The sequence below is a fragment of the Plectrocnemia conspersa genome, unplaced genomic scaffold (assembly GCF_051122295.1).
Source record: "Plectrocnemia conspersa isolate PC_06_02 unplaced genomic scaffold, ASM5112229v1 ptg000005l, whole genome shotgun sequence".
Taxonomy (NCBI): Eukaryota; Metazoa; Arthropoda; class Insecta; order Trichoptera; family Polycentropodidae; genus Plectrocnemia; species Plectrocnemia conspersa.
The window spans coordinates 12,429,080-12,450,527 of record NW_028277169.1 but is presented as its reverse complement, the minus strand read 5'-3'; the positions used below and the strand labels follow the sequence as shown (position 1 = coordinate 12,450,527).

At 31.8% G+C, this 21,448-nt stretch overlaps 1 protein-coding gene across 4 annotated transcripts in view; it reads right to left on the bottom strand.

Moving 5' to 3' along the window:
- LOC148234885 (E3 ubiquitin-protein ligase mib1-like) overlaps positions 1-19,776 on the bottom strand; it is a 660,035-nt gene extending 640,259 nt beyond the window's left edge. For all 4 annotated transcript variants that reach the window (XR_015809584.1, XM_088185934.1, XM_088185933.1 and 1 more), the window contains exons 1-9: positions 19,553-19,776; positions 19,211-19,406; positions 18,210-18,406; positions 14,265-14,432; positions 14,095-14,202; positions 10,449-10,634; positions 10,244-10,372; positions 9,817-10,173; positions 9,486-9,755 (exon numbers count right to left, since the gene is read on the bottom strand). Coding sequence is in view for 3 of the 4 variants with exons in the window: in XM_088185934.1 (XP_088042060.1) it covers positions 9,486-9,755; positions 9,817-10,173; positions 10,244-10,372; positions 10,449-10,634; positions 14,095-14,202; positions 14,265-14,432; positions 18,210-18,406; positions 19,211-19,406; positions 19,553-19,711 (1,770 nt within the window). In the remaining variant the exon portion in view is untranslated. The remainder of the gene's footprint in view (positions 1-9,485; positions 9,756-9,816; positions 10,174-10,243; positions 10,373-10,448; positions 10,635-14,094; positions 14,203-14,264; positions 14,433-18,209; positions 18,407-19,210; positions 19,407-19,552) is intronic.
- Between the last annotated feature and the right edge of the window lie 1,672 nt (positions 19,777-21,448).

Genomic DNA, 21,448 nt, shown 5'->3' with positions numbered 1-21,448 from the left:
CGAGAAGTGAAAATGAAAATACCTAGTTTAAACAATAGCCCTTTAAAAAACTACAATTGTTTAGCTAAACAATAAGTGTGAAATTGAAATTTCGGTACATACCAACATTGCACAATAGCCACACGACCTCGAAATAAATCAATTTCAACAACATAAAAATCATATTGATCCTTTTTTTTATTAGCTTTAAAGCATAAAGCGAAACATACTACATTGTTATTGCTGTATTTAACTGAAAAAGTGGCTCACACGTGGCCAACATGGATGTTAGTAAAAGATGCACCAAAGACAGAGTTAAACAATAACGCAGTTTTTTTATAAATCAGCTTTCTCTCTTATTTGTTCAAGCTTCATCGATGGACCAGTTTAAAGTATATGATACTTGTTTACATCACCATTTACTCACATATACACCCATCACCACTCATGAACATACTGATGAGTATAACTTGGAAAACACTTGACCTAACTGACCACGAGAAACGATAGAGCCAGTGAGACTCTACGATACTGCCGCCCGATACTGACACCCATATTCTGATTGTACATACATTAGGAAAAATATGAATCAATTAGGCTTTACAATGCCACTATTCACTTTGCCTTACTTTATTTTACAGAAAAATCGAATCACCTAATTTTGACATTTACCTGCACCGATCGATCTCAGGAATAACTTTCACTAACGCAACCCCCATGAAATCGGTTAAAGTTGTACGTACCACTACACTATAAGCAGAATTAGGCGTTTGCCTCCCGACCAGAATCGGTTGGCGTGTTGCGCAGTTTTGGAAACGTTTCACGTTGTATCACGCACCGTAGTAGTTCATAATTAAACCGAAGCCTCCCGCGATCTTGCGCTCATGTGCTCCTCGATTCCTTTGATCAAAGTTTCCAACTTCAACTTTAATACCGCGGCGTTGAATCAATTACGCGGAACAAACAGTCTTCATTGGCCTTGTTTCAGTTTGCCCTAAACTAATTATTTACTCGCGAGTCTTCGCGGTGGCGGCGCGTATGGCAATTTGTATTTTAAGCAGTACCAGCCGTAGAAAGTTACAAAGTCGGTGCTGCGTTTTAATTTGAGTACCTATACTTTTGATTCGGTGTGCGGTTAAAAACGTCGAAGGCAAGATAAATATGCCTGTTCTCGAAAGTTTGAAACAAATTTGAGTAGAATCGTTATTGACTTCGTCACGATTAATAATTTACAATTATACAAACATTCTTAGTATTATTTTATTATAATAACTACAGCCTGTTATCCTATTTATTTTAAATTATATATTATATCTACTATTTGTTATCAAATATATGATACTTATAATATATGTAAAGTGCAGAAAAATAACTCTTTGCTAATCACGCGTTATTGATGTACTGCCTGAAATGCTTTTATACAATATTCTAAGAACGGAGGATGCAAAATAAAATTTTATAAAGAAAGACTAGTCCATCAGCTCTAACATAATTATATTGCATGAATTTATTTAAACGTTTTTTAGCAAGTTTTATAAAATTTATGTTCATTTGAAAAAGGGTTCAACATCAATACAGTATCGTAAAACTTCCTAAAAGGATCATAAAACTAATAAATTTATGTCCCTTAAATTTATGAATAATCAACGTAAACGCAACAAGCAAAAACACATGCACACATTAAAAATGGCAAATCAAGTTTCACTAAAAGCGTTGGACTTTACTTTAACAAAAATCTACACCGTTACTGTCTGATAAAATCTGTGATTAAATAATCTAATTCCACCATGAATCATTGATCTCAAGAGTATATATTGCAGAACATAATAAGAAATAAACAAAAAATAAGAAATGCAAGAAGCAGTGACTTAACGAAGATTATATTATTTAGCAACGATTCAATCAAAAGTCAATGTTTTTATTTAATATAAATCATTTTTTAAAATATGAGTGAAAATATAATTTGAAGGAAAATGATGTTTATTAAGCAAGTATTCAATATGTCAGAATAACAATAATATCTCAACTTAGAATTTTAAATAAATAATTATGTAATAACTATTCACGTTTGTTAATATTTTATTTTAATAAATACTTTAAAATATTGACTCTAATTTATATAAATAAGACTAGTAAAATATTTTCTAAATACAAAAATATATACTGTAATACATCCAAATTTTTCGAGAAATTGAGATCAATCTCTCATTTTCATATAAATAAAAATAAATTAAAGCTACACTAAAAAACCAAGACCACCGATTTATATATTAAAAAAAATAATAATTCATCGGGTTCGTCTCGTTTTTATATTTAAAAAAGGCTAGTTCAGTTTGTGATATAACGTTTTAACGCTTAAGAAAAAATTGGCGTTTTCGTTAAAATGGGACACCACTGTGTGAAACCTTTTAACAGCTTAAGTCACAAGGTATACGCTACAAATCATAAATTATTAAAATAACTGTCGCCTTGAGAAAATAAAACATTCGAATTTGCCCTCAAAACAAACGCCGTTTGCAATCTGTTCACTGGCCAATGTTAATTTGTTTAAAAAAACTCGCCACCTTTCTGTAATTAGTCGTCTTACTAAAAGTAAGTGGATAACATAATCTCCTATCGAGTGAGCCATGGATATAAATACGGAAGCGCGGGAAACCAAGAATCGTCTGAGAACTCTCTCAGAGACACTTCTCTTCGCATCCAGTGATCTAGTTCAACGTCCAGAATCCTAGCAGCAAACCCACTTTAGAGACGTCTGCCGCCTAACATATTCAATATTTAGTAATAGACTTTGTCTTAAAAAAATAAAATAGAGCTTAATTTGATTAAGCAATTAAAAAAATAAAAACCGCCTTTAAAATGATAAAACTAAATTAATTAACAACAACCACATGTTTCGATTATCCTATGCGACGGCATGTTCCAGCAAATTTGATATGAATATACATAAGTCGGTTTTATATTTTTAATTAAATACACGTGTGCACGTATCGCATATAATGTGGTGGAACGTTGCCTAAAATTTATTGTCAACCACTTCCTATTAATTCGTTCTATGCCAGCGCGTGCGCTTCGAGTTGGAAAAATATACAAAAATATTTATAATATACAAAGAAATTTTATAATGATTAAAAAGCAATGCTATCTATAGGTTAATTAATTAAAAATAATTTGATGAAAAGGTTTTATTTCTTCCGAATCAAAGAAGCCTATTTCGTTTCAAAGAAATTGAGCACGAAACAATCAAAATATGGATAGACATTGTTTTGACCTCCTTCTTTCTTTTATCGCTTCCCGGTTATACAAAATTAATTAAATTGGAGCAGCGCTTCCAAACGAAGACAATTATAACACACCTTCTGTCTCAGTCAACGTTTAAAGACGATCCTCGACTGACCTACTATATATATATACAATTTAATCAGAACGATAAGCGAAAATTCTTAAGCATTTATAGTAACAGATTAAGAGAAGACCTATAACAAGATTAATTGACCCAATTATACCAACCAAAGTATTAATTAAACTAATCCTAGTTGATCTCAGTGATAATTTTAACTGTCATGTGTATAGGCTTAATTCAACATATTTTTATAATATAAATGCAAAGCGATTATGAATTTATTTTTAACCATTTATACACTTTCCACGTAGTCCGATCGCGTTTTAATTCCTTCCGGCACACCCGATTTTAACGAGATAATCGCAAATGTTCGATACACACAGCCAACGAATGTCCCTTTCGATGGCGGCCATTTTGTAGAACGCGTGCGACATCGGCATACGAAATTAGCAAAATGGTCGCGGACTTTTGAGCGACGAACGTGGGCCGTAAGCCAATATTAAATCATGACAAACGTACGATTCAAAAGCAATAGCTAAAAAAACAATACGAATAGAAGCGCATCTATAGAGAAGCGAATGGAAAATTCTTATTTTTAGTAAGACTAAACATAGTCATCATACTATGGAAATGAAGTGATCGGTACAACGTTCAAATACCCATTAAAAAGAAGCACTGTATATATCAGGTTATTCCATAGGTTTTCGATTTTTAAGGTGCGAATTAAATGGGTTAAAAATGAATACTATTACTAAATTAAACATTAAACGACATTGTTGTGATTTTGCTACATTTTCCTATTCCCGCAGATATATAGGGAAATAAAAGTAGTGACGACGACTGGCGGTACCTCGTCCGCTGATCACTCACATTACGTTTAACCATGCAACTAATAAACAATAATGCAGCGGCCCAATCTGTGTGTATTTATCACACGTCACCATCCATCCACAAAATAAATTAAAATTTAATTTAATTTGCACTGCATGAAGTTTTAAATGCTCACTGATCATATGTGTATATTAACCGATTGATACAAAAATATCCATGACAGTGTTCATTTTCAATCCGCATGCGACAAAATACACTTAGTTTGAATAACAAACGATTCTACACAGCTATAAGACAAAGTGTAAATGTAGATAGTTATAGAAAGCAAAAACTGACATAAATTTCGTCGCAATTACCACTCGACTACTATAACAATCTATCATCGAACACTTTCAAAGACATTACAACTGTAAAACTGAAATTTTGACCCAGCCACCCGGGAGAATTTCGACGATAACGACTCGAACACGAAAGTTTCAACACTAGTCTAGTTGGCATAATTACGTCTGGCGACCTCTCCGTCGTTAGACAAAGGGCGGCATGTAATATAATAAGATACGGTGTCTCATTTATTATGTAAACAAGATGGGTGGTTGGGTGGCTGAGAGGAGAGGCAAAATAAAAACGACGACGCGAGAGTTCGCCGTCGGACAGATTGTGTCTAGTAGCGATAAGGAAAGATGCGTTTTAAAAGGCGAGCTGAATTTGCTTGTTTTTCAGAGATTTCAGTGACAAACTTTTTAGTCAAAGTTTTATTATCGATTTTTTTCATAAACGTGTTCTAAATTCAGATAAATTTGTCATATTACATATTCAAAGACATATTTCAAGTCATATGTATGTAAAAATGTACGTACACTCGTATGTATGTATGTGCAAGTGCTTTCAAACGAACCATTTACTGAATCGAACCGATTCAAACGATCCTTAGGAGTCGTCACGCAATTTCGTTAGATTGGAACAAAATTGGATTTTTATTCTATCGATACGGCTCGTTGAAAGCTTGATATATACTACATAACACCCCTGTGCGTTCTCTGGGAACGGAGAAGAGAAAAATCTGTAAGTAACGTATGCTCGCGTCACGGCTTGGAGCGTTCAGCGTTTCCGCCATTTTCTTACGCGACGGCAATATATGTGTCGAGATCTTTCCGCGTGTCTCGTGAGATTGCTCGAAATGAAAAACGAGAAGACGGTGGCTTTAAACGATGGCATTTCAGGAGGTTTCTTTAAAACGAATCGTTTTTATCGCAAAACGAGAGCGACTAGACTAGAGATCTAAGTCTCTAGTTTACTTCTCACTCATATATGTACATTAACTTCGAATAAGATATATTAGTTATTAATGTATGAAGGGCACTATAAAAAAAGTTATATTTTTAATACCCGTATAAAATTCAGATTACACAATAACTGAAACCCAGAGACCATGGATAACGAAGAATTGAGGCAGATTGGGTGTTAAAGCAGCAAGAAGTTGATGCTGATTTTAAAAAAAAAAATCTTCTTCTTTGATAAGACACATTTTTACCTTTTTTGGTATGTTAATAATCAAAATTTCTGCATAAATGGTGAGGAAAATTTTCACGTGATTCACGAGAGAGCATTACATCACCAAAAAGTGACTATTTGGTGCGCATTGTGGCCAAGTGGCGTCATTGTGTCTTACTTTTTTGAAGACGATGAAGATGATGAGCGCTAAGACGCATGATAACCGATTATTTTTGGCAGGAAGTCGAAGATATTGATGTGGAAGACATATGGTTCAAACAAGACGGCGCAACTTGCTACACGTCGGATGCAACGTTGGATGTTTTGACATTATTTCACGTTTTGCTGACGTCAACTGGTCACCAACATCATGCGATTTAACACCGCTGGAATTTTTTGCTGGGTTACGCTAGGAGTCGCATCTACTCTGGCAAACCCGAAACGTTGGATCACCTAAAAACCAATATCCGCCAAGCTATAGCCGAGATACAGATAAAGATTAAAAAAAAATGTGGGAAAGCATTACTAAAAGTTATGCCCTGCGTCTTTAATATGGATTTTTAGTCACTCAATGTGGATTTTTAGCCTAAAAATCTCTAAGAATTATAGGTTTTACGATATCGATAAGAGAGCGATAAAGCGTTGTATCACTTATTACTATTAGGTAGCTATTACAATTTATAGTCACTTGTATTCAACGGGAAGATGCACACTCTTAAATTTAACATAGTTAAAATGCGAACTAACATATAGTACAGAACGCGAATCGGCAATACATTTACAAGTGACGCGCTCCGCATAACGATACCGAGCATTCTCAATGCTTTATGTTTGACTCACGAATGAAGCGTTTTTGTTCTAAAGCATTTCGTCATACATGTAGACCCTACAACTTAGTACATAATGATCTACAACCAGATTATGTTTTACCGTCCATTATGATTAAACTGTCATCATGTTTTTTTCTTAAAAAATATATACCACACCACAAATAATAAACACTAAATTTTCATCTTGAAAACGTACCCAAATACCCAGAGTATGCATGGGAGCAGAAGCGAGGCACACACGAAGACAAAATAAAGTATCCTGAAGGTATGATGGAAAGTTTTTTAATAAGGTCATTGTTGGGTCGGCGCCGCGAACGCCACAACGGCGGCCTCTTCGGTGCCCCCAGGGTTATTACCGTACTTTAGAATGCATTGCATATTTTGGAATAAATTACGACCCCTTCGAGACGAGAGCCGCAGCCACCCTGTTTTGTGATAGCACACGCCGACTCACTCTCACACTGTATGCACTTAGATAATTCAAATTTTAAATGTAAACTTTTACATATGCATGTGTTCTGTACGTATGTATAAAATACACGACGTAAGCAAAACACATTGCGCGTATCGCATACATGAAATTCCACTTGAATATTTTTCTTGGAACGTTTGAAATTCGTAGCAAAAATGTGCTTCCAAATACGTAGATAAAAATGTACATAAAAATATTAATTTAATCAGTTGTTATGATTACATTAAAAAATATTCCAACAAATTTCATGTTTAACCAAAAAAAAATTTCTCGAAAAATTTGCTGATTTTTGAGATGAGAATTCACAACCTACAATTTTCGAAGTAAACTCGGGCATGACTGGCAAGAGGTTAATCTAATATTTGATGTTTTTCATTAATTATGAAAAAAATATTAATTAAATAGCCGGCTCTGGACCTTTCGCAGCAGTTGATCCTTTCGATGTAATTTTCAATGACTTTTTCGTACAATTCTAGCGGCTATAACTTGACGGATGTTGGTTTTTGAGTGCCTTAATGTTTCGGGTTTGTCGGCGTAGACACGACTTTAGCGTTATTCCACAAAAAAATCCAACTGCATTTAATCGCATGATCTTGGCGGTCAGTCGACGTCACCAAAACGTGAAATAATGAGATCTGTAAACTTTTCACGCAAAACATTCAACGTTGCACCCGATGTTTGTCAAATTACGCCATCTTGATGGAACCACGTATCTTTCACATTAATATCTTCGATTTCGTGGCAAAAATAATCAGTTATCATGCACCTATAGCGCTCACCAATAACTGTTACAGTCCGACTATCATCATTTTTAAAAAAGTAAGGCCCAATGACGCTGCCTGGCCACAATGCGCACCAAACAGTCACTTTTTAGACATATAATGCTCAAAAAAACTTAAATTACAAAGCAAAGATAAATATTTATTAGATATGATAAGCTCAATAACTTATAATATTAACTTAGAGTATTAAGGGATTTCTCGTGCATTTATAAATATTTGCGTATATATCCTAATATGACTCAATTCAACACAAACATAATGATCTTTGAAAGAAAAATTATTGAAAATCAATTTAAAGCGAGATTCAATGATTTTGAAAAGATTGAAAATATCACACTGTTTTTTTTTATTTATTTTAGAAAGATATCACCATAGAAGAAATCGCAAGTCAAATCTTACAATATTTAAAGCTTATGAGAATTAACTAGAATTGGAAACAATCAAACTTCAGAATGATTTATAATTAAAATTCAAAAATTGTATTTGGAAATCCACTAAAGATAAATACCTAATCCTAAAAAATTATTGTTTTGGCTCTACATATTGAGCTGAATGGCATTTTTTGACATTATAAAATCGGATTTACGAAGTTATTTGTGTGATGAACATATTGACCAATGTTTACGATTATTTATATCATCGTATAATCCTGACTTTAAAAATATTGCCTAATCTGAGCAGATCAACAATCTCATTAATAATATTTTATCTAATGTAGTATTTATTTTTTTATATGATTATTTTTATCTACTGAAAATATTATTTATCCCTTACATATTGGTAGATCGCGATGATTTTTTATAGAGTAGTAGATCGTTACTACTAAAAGGTTGGGCGGCCCAGGTCTATAAAGATATATAGTATCCAGTTATGAGGATGTGTAAAAAAGATACATACTAGGAGGAGCGGCAATACTAGAATAGACAGACACTATCTGTACTTGAAAATTAGGACTGTCGAAGAAGAAATTATTATTATTATGTATTGGCTGTGTTTGCTTAAGCATGGAACAACTGAGGCAACAGTATTGCTAAATATTGCTGGCAACACGAGACGACTGCATAGGACTCAATCCTCTAACGTTGTCCAGTGAGATAAAACTCGGTATATCCTCATCTGTTTGAGGGTCATATATAGATGTCCATTTCATAAAAGTTAGCGAACACTTATGAGAAAAAGTTTATTAAGAAATTACTTTATTACCTTTTATAGAAAATAAGTAATAACAAAATGATTTAGCCACATTAACCACAGTTTTTCAAAAAACATATAGTTTTGGTTAGTAATTTATTTGCATTGTGGTCTATCTATTATTTTAATTAACTCGGCTATAACTGTTTATAATAGTTAGTCTTGAAAACTCATAACATACCATATTCTTTACAAACCCGATAAGCAAAAACTTATGAACTTTTTCGGAACTGAAACCTCATTAGAGATAATTCGAATGGTCAACAGCAATATATTGTTTGCTGACTACAGTGTTTTGTTGACCTTTTTAAGGCTTTAAGGCTAGTCTTACAGTTTTTAAATTGGTCGATCTAATGGTATTCAATAAATTTAGTAAACTGATCAAAAACAACTTGCCAATGCTAAATTATTTGTGAGATCCTGCATCAAATCATTTCAATATAGAAGACAATGGAACACCACTATATATTAAATTATGCATACTGTTACTAGTACAGTAACCACCACATATAAAGGGTAATAGAGATGATTTTTTTACATATCAATACAAGAAGTATATTTCTTACCTGCAAACTAGGATGACATCCCAGCTCCAGTAAGATCCTCACAACGGCGAAATGTCCTTTATTAACGGCAATATGCAATGCTGTTTGCCGCCTACGATTCCTAGCATTCAAATCCGCACCAGCCGATCGCAAAATACGCAAAGCTCCAGGCTCATCACCAAAAGCAGCGTGATGAACAGCTCGATCGCCATCTTTATCTTCAACGTCAGCATCAGCATTATGTCTTAACAAGACTCTTATTACGTCTAAGTGACCATTTTGCGAAGCGGCCTAAAATTCAAATAATAATTATTTTTTTTAAATATAATAAGCTTTTTGTTAACAATCTTACCTGTAATGCAGTATGACCGCCGAAGACACCGTTCACATCAGCAGTCGGAGGCTGCGGAGCATTGGCCGCTTGATTGGCGGCAGCGGCTTTAGTCAATATTTCGGCGACTTTCGTAGCATCGCCGTTTGCAGCAGACTTTACCAACTCTTCGTTAACATCACCGGATACGTGAGTCTCGAACAACTTTTTCAACAGTGCAGATAAACGTTCTCCCGATGAGTTGCCGAGCACCGTTCCATCAGACGAGACTACCTTAGTCACTGCATTTGGATTATAAGTCCAAGACGTGCTACATACTTCTACTTTCAAATCGTTATCGTGATAAATCTGTTGAACACGACCAATCTTTCCCAATGTCTAAAAAAACAAATAAATATTATGAGACAAATTAAATATATGGCAATTCTATATAAATATGATAAATTACAGGCGCCATAGCTTCAGCCCACTCTCCATGGCCCCGCTGAAGAGCTTTCACTCTATCTTGATCTGAGCAGACTTGCACTAAATCGCCAACGACAAATCCTCCGCCACTTGCTGCGTTAGCATTAACAACCTATTTTTTAACAATATATTTGTATATAAAAAATATATTTACTTAAATATTGCATTTAATTAAGAGAAAATATTACTTTAGTCAATACAGCAGGATTGAAAGTCCAACGATTAGCGCTCGGATACGATACAACAATATCGTGGTCTTCATCAATACCCACAACAGTTCCAGTAGCTTCCAAACATTCAAACATTCCTTCAGTCCAACCACCATGGCCGTGTTGCAGCGATTGAACAATTTCTAGTTCCAAATCAATATTCACCTGAAAATTTAATATTATATAGTTTAGAAACTTACGATTTTATCTGCAAAGCTGTAACATAGTGTATACGTCAGTATATACTATATATTCTTTGTTATTTATGGAAAATATCACATTGTGTGGTCCAAATAGTTTGTCGACAAAATAAGGATATATGAAAAAGTTTTCATATATCACAGAATGCACTTACACAATTGCTAAAGAAATTACGATAGCACATAATTCAATAATCAATGCTAAAAACAAACAAAAACTGTAAAACTCCATAATGCAGAGCAACTAATTCTTCCGACTACATAAGAAATTACGAATACTATGTTAAAGCAACAAAAGGTATAAGTTAAATTTCATTATCGAACTATACAGAAACGATCAAAATTCAATATTACTCAATATTATGCAATTGAATGAGAGTATCAATGTCTCTTATAATGCTAATTTGTTAGCATTTATTAGAAATGAATATGAATAAAAAATACCAAAGGATTTGTTATTATGTGATTCACAACCATCAGGTCTCATAGCTGAGGCCATATTTAATAATTGGAATCATTTTATAACCAAAAATGAAATCGAGTGGTCCAAATGTGTTGGAATTAGCTCACTTTAAGAGCCCTCGTGCAATGTCAGGAAAAATAAATGGATTGATTGTTTTTATTTAAGGTGTTGCAAAAGGAATCATTAGCATTTAGAAATATGTTAACAGATTTGATAAAAACATTTGATGAAGTTATTAAAGTGGTCAATTTCATTACTGCTCGTCAAGTTCATTCCCAAGTTTTTAAAGTTTTGTGCCAAGAGATGGGAAGCAACATAGACATCTATTATTACACACAAAAGTACGTTGGTTGTTACATAAAAGTACTCAATCGCCTTTTTGAGCTTTGTGATGAAATACATAGCTCAAAAATATTATTTTTAATGGACACGCAATTTGAATCTTATATATAATTGTTTTTAATAAATTTTTTAACGAATTTTCCTGATTAGCTAAGAATGCTTACTTAACTAATATTTTTAGTTATTTGAATGACATAAATTTAAACCTCTAATAGCTGGCCACACACGGACGGATCTGCCCACAGGATTTGTCCGAGATGGGTGTCCGACAGACAAATCCGACCGTTAAAAACTGCTGTTAAAAACCTCGGACAGATCTGTCTGCTGTCTGTCCATTGTCCGTGCTCATAACGAACGGATAGGATACGGAAAAGCAGATCTGAGCAGAGATCGCGCTTGCAAAAACGACGGTTTACAGTGTTATTTGTTAAAATCTGTTCCTTAAGTGATTTTATAACCCGGTCCTTTATTAATTTGCGCCAAAGTTGCAGCCAACGTCAAAAATAAGATTTCTGTAATAAGGTTTTATTACTTTATGACCCATAGCAAAAGATTTCTATTACATCACTATACAATAGAAAAAATAATATATATTTAAAATGCACTTACATGGTATAAGTATTGACTCTTGATACTCTTGATAAGTATATTTGTATATTACGTATATATATATGTAAATACAATATATTAATATATAATAAAAAATATAGTTTTGATTACACTAAAATTAAAGTTATTATCACTATTGAATATGTATGAAGAGATCAATGTATATATATATATATATATGTATATTATTATTACTAAATGTCATTTAAATTTAGAATTTACTTTAAATACTATATAAATTTAACTTTTATCTTCGACAATCGTCCAAGTTTAATATTGATTACAGTATCGATAGAAATATGCATGCATTTTAGGCAGCCCTTGATTTTCCGCTCTTGTCAATTGAAAGGTAATTAAAATGTATCGCAATTGTGTTATTCGCACCTGATGATTTACAGTATTTTTTGTTTAAATTTATCCCTTAAGTGATTTAATGACCTGGGCCATTTCCGCTTGCCTTTATTAATTTGTGCCAAAGTAGCCGCCATAGGTAGGTATCTAAAAGGTCTAAATAAGGTTTTATTACTTTATGACCCATCGGTCACTCCATATTGTTACAGTTAAAATGTATTTTTTGACATTTTTTTATCAAAGACAGTGAGACATCATATATTGTAAACTAAATTCGTGTGTTAAAAATAATTGTAAACCATGTAATTGATTATTGTTTTGACGCCAATCGCCATTAGTTATTCTTCTAGTACTGTATGGATAGGGCTTCATAATATGCTTGTTTAGTTAAAATGCTGAATCACCTAAAAATACATAAATCTGATGTTCGATAAAAATTCGTATGAGCTCAGACAGACAGATGTCCGAGCTCGTACATTTTGCGTCTGTGGCGAAGCCCGGACAGATCTGCCATATGTCCGACGGAAAGATTCGTGCATGTGTGCTTGGCTAATGTGTAGCTACAAATATATTTAAAGTAAAAGATAAGATAGAAGTGATTATAAAAAATCGACTTGAGGTCGAAACGTATTAATAACTGTATGTATGACTTTTTTCAATACTTCTAATAAAAAGCTCCATTCTGAAACACGGCAGATTTTTATTGAACTTCTAATAGTTCTAAAAAGCAGCTTTAGAAATTATATTCCCAGTCATGATTCTGGCAACAACTGGATTAAAGATCCATTTAACATGGAAGTTATTAATGCTTAATTTGTTTGTGTTTGGGCAAGATATTCTCGTTGAATTGTCGTGCGATACGTCTTTGAAATCATATTCCAAAAAAACTGAACTGAATTTGTGGTTACTTTTCAGATCTGATTACTCTGCACTTGCAAATAAAGCATTCCAACATTTGCTTCCGTTATGCACAACATATTTATATGAACAGGCTTTTTCGATATTGTTATCTATGAAATCAAAGTATATAAACAAACTCAATGTAGAAATGGAACTTAGAACAAAACTTTCCAACTTTTCGACATTGCCGTTCTGATTTTAAGGAAACAGTACACCAAATAATACATAAATATATTTGCAGAAAACATATTTTAATAAGAACTATTTTGACCAATATTTGACCAAGAAATGTTTTGTATGAGTTAAATGCATTATATGTTGTGGCTTTTTTATTCTTTTTATTACTATTTTTATTAATTTTATGTTTTTTATTCTATATGCTAATAAAAATGTACCTTTCTATAAATGCGCAAGACCAGCAATACATTTTTACCAATATTTATTAAAACATAGTGTTTATGAGATTATTGAGCAAGAGATTAAGTCTCAAGAACGACATAAAATGGTTAGGGTTGAGGTAAGGAGTACTAGACAAAAAATATATAACGCCTATTACTAAAGACTTTTGATTTAAGTCTAAGATGTTCTTAATTATTTATCATTGTGAAATCAAAATTAATAAAATTATTTTGAGTAAATATCTAATAATAATGAGAGTCAGCGCAGAATATAAACAGAAGAGAAACCAAGCTTTCTTTTATGTATGGATATTAAAGTGAAGTACTTAGTAATCATATTAAAATCAACATAAAAAATGTACCTGATCGCCCATTTGAAGGCCATGCGGACCAGCTCTTCCTGGTCCTAGTTCTCCGAGCAATGGAAGATGATCCTTATATACCGTTTGCCCTTTCACATCATTAACAACCTAAAAACGTAATCATAATAGAATGGCATCAATACATAAATATAATATCAAACTCATTTTACCTTCAGATCTGCCATTCCTTCAAAACCGACGCGATACAAGTTTTTTGCTCCATTGTCCCAAACAACATAAGCGGCAGATCGAGGACTTGCTGCAGACCAATCTTGAACTTCGTTAACTTTTCCTCTCCGTCCATTACCGCCATCTTGATCTTCCCATTGCCAATCAACCTTAAAATATTTTAAATAAAAAACTATTGAATGTTTCTGATATGTTTCTCGATAAAGATTTTATGTATCAGGAGCCAACATAATATAATCATTTGCTCTCCACCGAGTATTAGATTTCAATCAAGCTTTTATAAAAATTTATGTGTTACATAATTCAGCTAAATTTATTAATTAGTCTGATTGATCATCAGGTATTAAAATATTGATAGTTCTAACGTTTTAAAAAACCAAAGAAATCGAAAAACTTTAAGCACTCAAATAAAAATCCTTTCCTTTCACATACAATAAATCTAACTGATTATCATGTTTTTCTTTTGTTTGCAACTGTATTATAGTTACATATAGATTAGGTATACAATAAATGAATTACTTTCAAGATTTTCGTATGGAATAAATTTTACATATTTTATATTAATAATGAAATATCAATAAAATGATTTATTTTATGAGAAATGGTATAATGAATTATATCAATGAATAGTTTTATTTTATGTAAATAATATTAATTTTAAAACGAGTGCCGAAATATACGAATATTTTATAGAAATAACACTAACTTCATTAATTTCTTGAATTAAATTTTATAAATAACTGGTTGCTGATACTGATATGGTAGTAGTGTTCACTAAGAATGGTGGTAAATTGTTGATATATTATATAATTGCCTTAACTAATCTTCAAATTAATATTTCACTATATAACTTTTATATTAATTTACTGATACATGTGTATTTTTTTCTAGTTCTACAATACTTAACGCAGACATATAATTAATATAATTTGTTAATAATAATTTCCATATCACATTTATTTATCTAGTGTGCATGATTACACAAAGACAAAATCAAGGTTAAACAATAAAACCTAGATATTAATATGTATATTTAGTTATTTTAACTGTAGCTATAATCTATCCACCATTTTGTTATGCAACTAATTTGACATTATACAACTTTTTTTCATAAAATTAACAGAATCTGCTACATACCCCTTGACTAACAGCATAGTTTCCATAATTTACACCCAAATCTATATGGAATGCATGAAGTTAGTCTTGTATATGTTTATGGTTTCAAGCTTTGCTAAATTTATTAATCTATATTTTAATATTTTTTATAATTGTGAAAAATATTAAAATAAATTAATTTTTAAATAAACAATATTATTTTCATGACATGAGGCTACTGAATTTCTTGTTTTATTTATGTGTTATTAGTGACAAATATTTATTATTAACTCTTTAATTACTTGTAAATACATTAAAAAAAAATTTTACTGATAAAACGATTCTCTCGGAAAATATCCGTCAGTGGTTTTAGTATCGGCAAGCTCTTTAGTTCTGAGTTACCCAATATTTGACACTCACTTTCCATTTTATGCAGTTTACTTGATTTATTTTAAGAAGCGAAAGCAAGGGTCTCTATTAGTTGTTGATCTATAATAATGGCTTCTGTTTTATCTTGCTTAAATTATTTTTTTAATTTGATAAAATATGTTTTTTAATTTTGTGGAAATTTTTGTAATACATTTGTAATTAATCATAATTACTTATTACAGCTGCATCATCAGTGTTCATTGATAAGCCTTTATTTTATGAATTAGACATAGCTTTGACCTTTTAAGCATATTAAATCAGGAGCTTTTTATTTAAATAATTTATATGTTAAACAGTAATGCCACGCTGTATCAAAGGTCTTTTCAATATCCAGAATCAATAATCCTGTGCTTTTTTATATTAAAATTGACAGATGTGCTTTTGGGATTAAAAACAAATCACGAAAACTTTGATAAAGCTCTGATTGTATTTTGTTTAATATACAAATTAAAACTATATGTCATTTTCCCACTCTTGTCTACTAAGGTTTTCAATATTTAATTTTAGGGCATGTAGTATTTATGATTCTACGATTAGCAAGCTCATTAAAATTTAATGATTTGCTTTGTTTTTGTTAGTACTCTAAATATTTCAGTTCGTCATCGAAAGCATAACATTTTGACCAAAAATATTTATTTTTTACAATGGATCAAAAATTACATTTTTAACCTTGTCAAGCTTTTGTTCAACAGAAATTAGAGACATACACGTGCGAGTTTGAGACATCTGTTAAATATAAAATTGAAATGAATATGAAAAACCGGAACAGGCAAACCAATGCAGTAGTGTTTTTTTTTTATAAATAATTATTTTGCTAATTTTTTTTAATATAATGATTTATGTTTAAGTTAAAATATATTATATGTATTAAAAGTAATGCAGATAATTTACTTTTGACTAGTTATTGAGCGTAACTAAAATATATAGTACCAAAACATCTATAACATCTCTGCGAAAATTAGCAACCTATTAAGTGTTAACTTTAATTAGATACATATGATTTCAGAGATTAGTGGGTTAATATGGTCCACCATAAAACTTTTCAATATGATCATGGCAGTGCTCTATAATTATTGGTTAGTAAAGAGGCGGTTGATCTATATGGGCTGTAGTCATTAGATTGAAATATTAAAAATGTTTATATTTTAAATAGTTTTATGTGTGTAACTTAATCAGTAAATTATTTTTGTCTTATTTAATATCTTATATAGTATATATTTTAATTTTATTATGGATATTTATTTTAATCTTTAAACTTTTATTACTGCAGCCCTGCCACTACAAATTCTTACGGAACACCACTGGTATAGTATTAAAAACGTACTACAACGTTTATTAAGGTTAGTATAGAAGAGTGTGTTGTATGTTATTTGTATCGCTTTATTTTGAATGAGTTAGTTTATAAGTATATGTAACGTGCTATTTAGGACAAGCATTTATTATTAACTATATAAATATATACTAGATTTTGTCAAAATTTACTAGTGTTTCCAGCATTTTTTTATTTTAAAATCTTATTGGCGTTGTAAAAATATATCAATTTGTCACATACATAAAATGAAAAATTTTGACAATATCCAAAAGTAGTTCTCAATCTTTCCATTTCTCTTGTAAATTAATAATAACCAAAACAACCAAAAAAAACTTTTATTACTTAACTTTAATTAAGTTATGACAAAATTTCTATAGAAAATTTTAATTTAAAATGTGGTTAAAAAGCAAATAATTTTATTATTAAACTTTAATTATGTACAGATGATTATACTTGAGTGTATACATATACACAATAAATTTGAACAAAACCTAGTAGCAATTTTTAATAATTTAAAAAGTCGTTTTAAAGACAGTTTATTTTATTATTTAACTTGAAATATATACATGCTTCATGGATAAAAAAAAACACAAGAGATAAAAATATAAAATGTCTTGCATCTTCATAGTATTAAGGAGCGATCGTTCACAGTTGACAGTAACAAATGTTTCGGGTGCAAATCTGAGACATGTGTCGATGTAGTCGTCTTGTCTTATGTTACGAATCTTGATATTCGAATAACAAAATAAATATGATTTGAAAACTATTTATACATACAATTTCTCTTTATACTAAGATTACGAATTTTTAAATGGTTGTTTTTTTTTTGTAGCAAAGCAAAAGCATTTATATATTTAAGGATTATTTTATTTTCAAAGTTTTACCAAGTCATCGATTGACAAAACTACGAATAAAATTATAATATCCTATTTATTTTGTTAATAAAATTCAGTTGGTTAATGGTTAGTATGAAACTAATGTTACTGAAACAGCAATAAATAATTAATACTATCTAAACTACTGATTAATATATTCCCAAAAAACAAATAAATAACCTGATCTGTCGATTCTTGAAAAATATAATACTTACGCCTCTTACAACTCTGGCTCCAGGAAATATGCCTCTGACGGCTTGCTTTTTACTTTTGCGTCTCGGTTCCACGAGGCATCTTTGCGCTCCAGGGGCGCTTATTCGATAAAAACGATGACGGAGATGATGCTTATCACCGTGATAGCATACGGAGCATAGATCATAATTTGTGCATTCGACACACTTCCACCTTATCCCTATAAAATATTTTTTATACATTAGAAACACTCAAATCTGATAATCATTATTATTATTTTAATATATTAGTTTTTCAAATAAATTAATACTGTTAAAGCAATTTCATAATAGCAATTACATACATAAATAAACTATTTTATTATGTATTTTTTTCTGACAACATTCTAGCAATTTAATTCTCAGCTGATAAAACTGTTGCCAGTTTTCTAGAAAGTTTTGCATTTTATCATCATCATTAAGCTAGCAGTAAATCAATTAATATCAGAAGGAGTAATATCTGAAGAATACAGTAATTGCTGACACACATCTCAACCTAACTATTCAATGACCATTCTTGTAAAATTAACAATATATGTTGAAAGCTGGAATGCAACCAAAAATGTCTTGCGTATTATGAGTTAATGCCAACAAATCAAACTATTGACTATCACAATTGCCTAAATCTAAAGGAGCAAGCACTAGATAAAGGCCAGAATTGGGATATTTTAGTGTATACACCATATAGCCAGGACTTTGCACTTTCAGACTATCATTTGCTTAGAGCTTGGATAAACTCTCTTAATAGTGTTAGTTTACCAGATTAGAACTAGTGCTAAAAGATATTTTTGAATTTGATTAAATAAAAGATTTTAAAACACTTAAAACACAAGACGAAAATATCCTACAATTAAATATATCACACTTAAATTGGAAAAAAATTTGACAAATGTGGCAAAAATAAAAAACTGCGCAAACTTATTAATCAACATGATAAAATGACTATTAAAACATAATTGAATCCAGATAAGGATAGCTAAATTTACCAAAAATCGGTTGCTGCCTGCAGGTATCGCACATGGTTCCATCGTGCTTTACGCCGGTGGGAGCACTATCAAGGATTCGAAGATCATATGCTCCTGAACATCTATAATTAGCAGCGGTACCGTTGTCCCACACAACCACAACTTCTTCGGGAGATTCAAAATTTCTTACAGTACCGACGTGACCCTCGCCACCGTCCTAAAATTAAATTTAAATAAGAAACATGGTAAGAAAACAATAAATCCAGAATAAAAAGTTAGTTAAAACTATGTTATTTTAAAACTTTGTCACGTTAGTGAACATCCATGTAACTGAGCATAGTGCGATTTGTTTGTTTAATTGACCTGTTTGCCCCATTTCCAGTCAGGTCCTCTAATAACCCTGGCGCCTACGCCCTCCATCATGAACCGAGTAGCCCTCTGGGCGGTAGTGGCTGCGGCGGAGGCACCGGCACTTACTCCAGCCGTGCCTGTGCCCCCAGATGAGTTCCCCGGAGCTTCCATTCCGATCTCCTAACCCCCCGACCGAACACTTTTGACAGTTACTTCCGATGACAGATCAACAACACGCGGTGTTGCCAGACGAAACTAACCTCACTTTTTTATATAAAAAATAAAAATAAATATAATAATAAAAATATCCCTATATTTGAATTTAATTAGATTCAAGATTAAACGATATCGATTAATAATTTACAAAAATAATTTAAATAAAAAAAATTCAAAATAAGGGGGCAAGCATAAAAAATATATTCGTATTTAAATGGATTAAAGCTAACTGATGTTTAGCGTTTAACCTATTTACTGTGTATAGTGTTATTTTTTATAAATATGAGAAGGTATATTACCACAGTTAAAATAAGCAAAAAGATTTGTACAGTTTAAATAATAAAAAATGGAAATAAAAAAACATAATAATTATTATAAACATAGTTTTCTGCAATTTCTATTAATTTTGCTAAGCGAGATAAAAGCTTATAAATATTGTCGCTTTAAAATGTTTTGTTGTTCTTATAGTAAAATGGTGTGGAAGGGTCTTGGGCCCGCGCTTTTCTCCCACAGTCGCATCAGGCTCAGGATTTTCATCCCATGAGCGACTGGATATTACCTTGTTTGGCTTTTGCGCCTGCATATTGCGCAATCAAGCGCTAGACCAGGCTTCCTTCCCAGGTTGTCACGAGAGACGAGAAACGTCGCGATTTAGCTACTGATGGTCTCCCGTATCATTATCCCTTTTGGAAACGGAACATGTACAGGCGTGGAGTAAACCTGCGTTTTATTATGAAAATACAAAGCCAAAAACAAATACGAAAATAATGAGATTAAAACGAATCACAACAAAATAAAAAAACTCGATTTCTCCTCGAGGAGAGAAGTTAAGCATCTAAATAATATTTTCTAATATATAATGAATTTTAGGCTGGCCGCGCACTAGACAACCCGGCTGCCGCAGCCAAGATTTTAAGCAGTAAATTTTGGCAGCCAGTCGTGTCCGCTGCGTCGAGCGAAATGGATGTAAAGGAAAAAATAATTATGCTGGCTAAAAAAATATATTTTTAATAATAATTTACTTAGCTTAATAGTTCATTTTTACATCAAACAAGTTTATCTCATCAAATATATAATAAATACCATAAACAGTTTAGGGACTGTGATGGTGACGGGTGACAATTAGACACAGATTGAACCGCTGCAGTAGTATTTTATTGATGATACTTGTTTACATTACAAAAAGGGCGTGCGCGCGACGGCACACGTCCGAAACCTTGCAAGCTTGCCGGTAGAGAGAGAAAACCGTCACGCCAATGATACTTCAACGCCAACCAGTTTTGGCCATAACAAATCTAAACTCGGCTCTCATAACAGAAAAAAAAATAGAATTTTAATTTATTTCTTAATGTACAAAGATGTTTTTTTATTCCACTTAGGAAGCCCGTTATAGTTTTTTTTTTGCGGATTGTCCTAGGAATATTATTATTAGGTGATATATATTAAGGCAATTTTTAAGAAAAGTTATACGGAAATCTACGTTAAAACTACAGCAGTTTATTTATACGGCATATTTTAATTTACAATGATATTTTGCTCTCCTTGTGACACATTTGTACCAATAAAGTGCACTTAATCACATTTTGAACGCAAAATTGTATACAAATAATAAATACTACATTCTGTCATTTTTAAAATAAATAAATGGCCGAAGTTGACAAAATGCGTCGATTACTATTGGCTACAAGTGCG